General features: G+C 34.7%; 2 protein-coding genes across 3 annotated transcripts in view; one reads left to right on the top strand and one right to left on the bottom strand.

Moving 5' to 3' along the window:
* LOC140990976 (ATP-dependent Clp protease adapter protein CLPS1, chloroplastic-like) overlaps nt 1-1,383 on the bottom strand; it is a 2,313-nt gene extending 930 nt beyond the window's left edge. Inside the window, exons 1-2 of the mRNA XM_073460872.1 lie at nt 1,213-1,383; nt 188-335 (exon numbers count right to left, since the gene is read on the bottom strand). Of these exons, the coding sequence (XP_073316973.1) occupies nt 188-335; nt 1,213-1,279 (215 nt within the window). The 5' untranslated portion in view covers nt 1,280-1,383. The remainder of the gene's footprint in view (nt 1-187; nt 336-1,212) is intronic.
* A 1,287-nt stretch (nt 1,384-2,670) lies between these two features.
* LOC140991110 (uncharacterized) lies at nt 2,671-5,480 on the top strand. Of its 2 annotated transcripts, none has more exons than XM_073461050.1 (2): nt 2,671-2,816; nt 3,017-5,480. In XM_073461050.1, the coding sequence occupies exon 2, from the start codon at nt 3,068-3,070 to the stop codon at nt 5,288-5,290; it is 2,223 nt and encodes a 740-aa protein (XP_073317151.1). In that variant the 5' UTR covers nt 2,671-2,816; nt 3,017-3,067; the 3' UTR covers nt 5,291-5,480. The 2 variants fall into 2 exon arrangements, with proteins under 2 accessions (XP_073317151.1, XP_073317152.1); XM_073461051.1 differs by having other exon boundaries at nt 2,672-2,816; nt 3,027-5,480.
* The last annotated feature ends 1,013 nt before the right edge of the window (nt 5,481-6,493 follow it).

The raw sequence follows: 6,493 nt of genomic DNA, 5'->3' as shown, positions 1-6,493 counted from the left end.
TATATAATTGGAAAAAATTTCCGAACTCTCCTCAGGTTGATCAAAAAATTTCCGAACTCTCCTCAGGTTGATCAATAAAATATAATAAGCTTCAATAAAAACATTAGTTAAGATTTGCCCTCACAAGGGCAGTAAAAATAAAAGAAGAGAATAAGGGACAGCTAAATTTAAATCAGAGTGTCCATACCTCAAATCAAACTCAGATTCACGACCAGGAGTTGTTTTTTCTATGACGGGTTTGTCTAAAACTCCACCACCTTTTCCCAGACCAGCAATTGGAATTGCCATGGATGTGAGTCGGCTGGTGCATTGTTTATGAAGTGGATATTTATCCCCTACACAAATAAATTTATCACGTTGCAAGTCTCTTTTCAGAGAACCAAGCCAAATGTATTTAGCTGTAGAAAACTCGAAAATAGAAATTGAACCAAACAGATGCACTCACAAAGAAAAAAGTGGCTGTTATTTTAATGAAGGAGCTAAATATCATTAGCCATATGCCAATCATTAGAACTTAGAACCCATCATAATCTCATGTACTCATTACTAAAGAATTGTCCAATTCTGGTCAGATATTTGATCCAAACTCAGTCATAAATTTATCAAGAGCTTGTGATGTGTTTTAGCTCACAAATAGGCACACCAATCCTAGATAAAATAGAGGTACAACATGATGATATTCAGCAGAAAACCATAGTCACTCACAGAACAGGCGATTCCTCTCAAAGTGTATTGGGGATTCCCAACAACCCAGCCAATCCCCAGATATAGAGAAAAATGGAAAAAGGCACTTGACTTTTTCCCAAATATGTAAGAAATAACAATTTACTCAACATAAGAACCTTACTCTTGTCCTCTAAAACCTTTCAAAGAATAACTAAAATCAACTATACTACACTTTTCTTGGTCCATTTTCAGATACGAGATCACACAAATCAAATGTCATCCACCTTTCTGAAGGTATTTCCTTCTTCGCTTCATTTTTTTGAGAAAAAAGAGAAAAACTTCACATTAGTACTCTACTGAGGATACGAATTCCGAGTAAAGCAACATACAGCAGATTACAACTACAGACGGACTGAAATTAAATCGGGTGAAAAAAAAAAAAACCGACACAAGAAAATTAACATCGGCAAACTCGATACGTATTCAAACATACAAAAAAACAGACGATTCAACGAAAATAACAGTAAAATTGGTCCAAAAAAATACCAGGTGCTTGATGGAATGCTTGATTTGGGGAAAGAACCACTCTTCCGCAGCAAATCGTGGTCTCCATTAGCTTTCTTTCTCCCCCACCACACGCAAAACTGACGGAGTATTTGTACGAATGTTCGATTGGCACAAATAGCTCTCCCCTAAAAAATACAAATTACGATTAAATTAATTTCAGTCGCATAATATTTATAACAAAAAAATTTATTTCAAAAAAATCTGTTACTGTTGTCAATCAAAAAAATCAGAGAATTTTGAACAAAATTATCCTCTATTTTCCTCCATTTTTTATTTTATTTTTATTCTCCCAATTTAGAATAAATCATGAATATATACACACACACACATATTTGTGAGCATTAAGAATTAAATTTAATTTTTAATAGTTAAGCTTTACTTAAATAGATCATGGATTTTTAAAAAAAATAAATAAATATATCATGGGGAAAATTATAAATATTTTTAAAAAAATTATGATATTTTTAAAAAAAATTATGATAATTTTTAATTTTTTTAACTAGATTTGTACATATTAATTGATAACAAAATAAGTAAATAATTTTTAGATTGAACAAAAAAATTAAAAAAATTAGTCTGCTTTTTGCAAACATAATCAAGTTGAAATTTGTGTCCAACTCTTTTATTGTTTGAAAATTTATTTTGACACCAAAAAAATGTGAATTTACAAGATTGGCAAATTTTTTGTATCTATATTAATTTTTTTAGTAGATGGTAGTTTAACATATCTTTATTTGTTAGACGAATCGGTCATGTTCATACTCATAATAAGAAGTAATACTTTTGACATAAAAAATAATATTTTTTCATAAATAACTCAAACATAAATTATGTCTAACAAAATTGACTAGTGAAATCGTCTTACAAAATTTTTTTATTTTTGAAGTGTTAAATACCTTCGTTAACTACTTTGGTTTGTAACCCTGTGAATTAATTGAAATCACAAAAAATAAAAATAAACGGTTGAAAATCTTCTTTATCTCACAACATTGAAATTTCATAAAAGAAGGTAAGATGATTCCCCATTTTGTTTTTTCTCTTCATAGGTTTTAGAGCAGGACTTTCATAAAACGATTTCATGGATCTTTATTCGTGAGACAAATCAATTATGTCCATATTTGCAATAAAAATTAATATATTTGACATAAAAAGAAATATTTTTTCGTTGGTGACTCATATAGAATATCCGTTTCACAAAATTGACCCGCGAGATCGTCTCATATGAGTTTTTGTGTGGGTTTTAGGCTGAAATTTGCAATTCTTATTTTCAGTTTTTTCTTGGAAATAATATATATTCAACTAATAACAACTGTATTTATTTCATAATTTTAAAATATTATACCTTAACTCAACCCGACTGCTGGATCTGTACGATCACATAAGGCCCATTTAATAGATGTCTAGGAATAGTCCAATTCACCGGCCCAGAATGAATTATATTACATAATCAAACCTTTGCCCCCGCCTGCTCTCGAAGTGGCAAAAATAGGTGCCCTAGGTATCAATCCCCCGACCGTCGTTCAACTGTCTCTGACTGCGGCGGCGAATTTTTTCTTCATTGTCAACATATTCGATTACTTACAGTATGTTGATTCTATCTCCGGTTGATTTTTTTATGTGCTGATCGATATATTTGCGTGATGACTTTTTTCCGTGTTCGTTATTGAAATTTAAGCTTGATTGAAAACCGGACTTTTATTTGGTGAATTTTTTTGTTGGAATTTAGTTGATTTCTCTCTTTTTATTATGTTTTTTTCCTTGTTGGTGATATTGGTTACTGTAGATTTTATCAGAATTTCACAGTTCGAAGAAAATTGTTGGACATTGATGCGCGATGGTGGGGGCTTCCAGGAAAAGCATGCTGTTGATTACATACTCCTGCGAAATTTTAGATGGGGAACCAATCTATGTGTGTTCTAATAGTCTTCCTGCCAAGGCTTTGAGTCTAGAACCTGCGGGGCATGCGTTTCATGCTGCTGCCCTTAGGTTGGTAGGGCACATTGAGGAAGTGCAAACAGAGAAGGATGACAAGGAAGTTTCAGAAGGCAAAGAGAATGTTTATGTGCAATCGTCAGATGGTTACAGTAGTAAAGGTAGGAAGAAGTCTGGAAGTGAATCTAAGCAGCAGGATCATTATGCTCTGCTGGGTTTGAGCCATATGAGGTATCTTGCCACGGAGGAACAGATAAGAAAGAGTTATCGTGAGGCTGCTCTGAGACATCATCCTGACAAGCGGGCTGCCCTTTTGCTTGCGGAGGAAACAGAGGCTGCTAAGCAAGCAAAAAAAGATGAGATAGAAAGCCATTTCAAGGCCATTCAAGAAGCGTACGAGGTGTTGATTGACCCTGTTAGGAGAAGAATCTATGATTCCACAGATGAGTTTGATGATGAAATCCCTTGTGATTGTGCATCCCATGAATTCTTTAAGGTTTTTGGACCTGCTTTCTTGAGGAATGGTCGGTGGTCGGTAAACCAGCCTGTCCCAAATTTGGGGGATGATAAAACTCCATTCAAAGAAGTGGATAGCTTTTATGATTTCTGGTATAGCTTCAAGAGCTGGAGGGAATTTCCTCATGCGGATGAATTTGAGCTCGATCAGGCTGAGTCCCGTGAACACAGGAGGTGGATGGAAAGGCAAAATGCAAAACTATCGGAGGGAGCTAGGAAAGAAGAATATGTCCGTATACGTACTCTTGTTGATAATGCGTATAAAAGGGACCCTAGACTTTTGAGACGGAAAGAGGAACAAAAAGCTGAGAAGCTGAGGAAGAAGGAGGCAAAGCTTTTGGCCAAGAGATTGCAGGAAGAAGAAGAAGCAAGGATTGTTGAGGAGGAGAGGATGAGGAAAGAGGAGGAGGAGAGAAAGGCTGCTGAAGCTGCATCAAATCATAAAAAAATGAAGGACAGAGAAAAAAAGCTACTCCGGAAAGAACGTACCCGCCTTCGATCGCTTGCAGCACCTATTTTGTCCCAGCATTTACTCAATCTTACTGGTAGCAATGTGGAGGATCTCTGTGCATCACTTGATAAAGAACAGCTAAGGAATTTATGTGACATGATGGAAGGAAAGGAAGGGCTAGAGAGTGCTAAACTTCTGCTAAAGGCACTTAAGGTTGATCATAAAGATGAGGATGAGAAACAAGACGATAAAAAATTGCAGCAGAATGGTTATGTGGGGATAAATGGACAAGTTGCACAAAGCAGTAACGAGAAAAGGGAAAAACCTTGGAGTAAGGAAGAGATCGAGCTTCTGAGAAAAGGAGTGCAGAAATATCCTAAAGGTACTTCTCGAAGGTGGGAAGTGATTTCAGAATATATTGGTACTAAAAGGTCCGTAGAAGAGATTCTCAAGGCTACGAAAACAGTTCTTCTTCAGAAACCTGACTCTGCTAATGCTTTTGACTCTTTCCTGGAGAAAAGAAAGTCGGTCCAAACAATTGCATCACCTCTTACAACTAGAGAAGATTTGCCAGTATTATCAAATGGAAATATGTCTGAGGGGAATGCTTCTAGCGTAGACAATTTACTAGAATCATCAATTCAAGCAGGAAGTACAGCTGCCAATGGGGTTACTCGAAGTTTAGATCAAGATTCGTGGACTGCTGCCCAGGAAAAAGCTCTAGTCCAAGCTTTGAAAACCTTCCCCAAGGAAACTACCCAGAGATGGGAACGAGTTTCAGCTGCAGTTCCTGGGAAAAACGTGAGCCAATGTAAGAAAAAGTTTACCTTGATGAAGGAAAGCTTCAGGAACAATACTGTGGCAAATAAACAGGCTACACATTCAGATGATTCACCTAATACTTCCAACCACGTCGGAAATAGTGAAGTTTCAGATGATAGTAATGTTGCTAATGGCATTTCTCTGGGTTCTGATGAGGATGCATGGTCAGATGTCCAGCAGAAAGCATTGATCCAAGCTCTAAAAACCATTCCAAAGGACACCAACCAACGATGGGAACATGTCGCTGCTGCAGTTCCTGGGAAAAGTGTTGATCTCTGCAAGAAAAAGTTTGCGTCTTTGAAAGAAAACTTCAGGAACAAGAAGAGTGCAGTTTAGACTCTTGATTTTGTTTCATGCTGGTTTTGATGACACATCTGAGTGGAATTTTTTGGGGTTAACTTATATCAAGATTATTTGATGAGAAATAGAAGCAAGATTTGTTATCTAAGTCCAAATCATACTGTAATAGTATCAAACCTGAACCAACCCTTTTTGAAGACAACACACTCCGTTATTTTTCATTGCATCATACGCTCCAAATTCTTTAGATATTCTGTTTTATGTTTCTAAATTTTATTTGTGTGTGTGTACGTGCTTGCGTGAGTGTGTGCCCATAATCTTCACTTATAGGAAATAAAAACCAATGTAACAATAAAAACTTAATTACTCCAATATCATTATACTTAAATATAATTTCTATTAACATCTGAAATACATGCACCCACAGCTTAATATGACGTGTAACTAGGTATGTAAACGAATCAAATCGAATCGAATATAATAAAAATTTCAAGGTTCAAATTCGGTTCGAATTATTTCTATTCGAGCTCAATTCAAAGTTCGAAAATTTTAAAAATTTGCTCGAATTCGATTTAGATTAAAGTTCAAATTCGGATCGAAAGATTCATTCATGAACTATTGTTCGAAAATAAGTACTCGAAATGGGAAATTTTTTTATTTAATATATATGTATATTATATTAATAGAATATCAAGGTTCGCGAACGCGAACAAAATAATTTTAGCTCGACTTCGACTTGAAAAAAGTTCAAATATGTTCGAGTTCGGCTCAAATTCGATAAACTCAAATACGAATCAAATAATTTTTTAGCCAACTCGAAAAGCTCGTGAACTAGCCCGATTCGTTTACACTACTAGGTGGAACAAGTGAAGTTGCTCTTGCGATAAAATGATCACACAATTTAATATTTTTCTTTTGTTTGGAGTATTTACTTCTTGTATGACATGATTTAATCTTTAGACAATCATTATAAGATGTTATGCGATTTAATCTTTAGACAATCATTATACGATGTTATTGTAGTGAGATATGTGAAGAATTATTCCGTAGAGGATTGACTAACTTAATTTTATCATTTCTTACACTATGAAATTTATTTTTTGATTAAAATCTTTTGAGACATAGAGTTTGAATATCTTTATTGGTATTTTCTATCATTCATTCAAGTGAAAAAAAGAAAAATAAAAAAAATCCAAACAAGATATTACTTATTTTAAATAAAGAGTTATAATTAAGAAT

This window comes from Primulina huaijiensis, chromosome 13 (genome assembly GCF_012295235.1).
Source record: "Primulina huaijiensis isolate GDHJ02 chromosome 13, ASM1229523v2, whole genome shotgun sequence".
Classification (NCBI taxonomy): Eukaryota; Viridiplantae; Streptophyta; class Magnoliopsida; order Lamiales; family Gesneriaceae; genus Primulina; species Primulina huaijiensis.
Note: the sequence above shows the minus strand (reverse complement) of the source record. Positions and strands in the feature narration are given on the sequence as shown.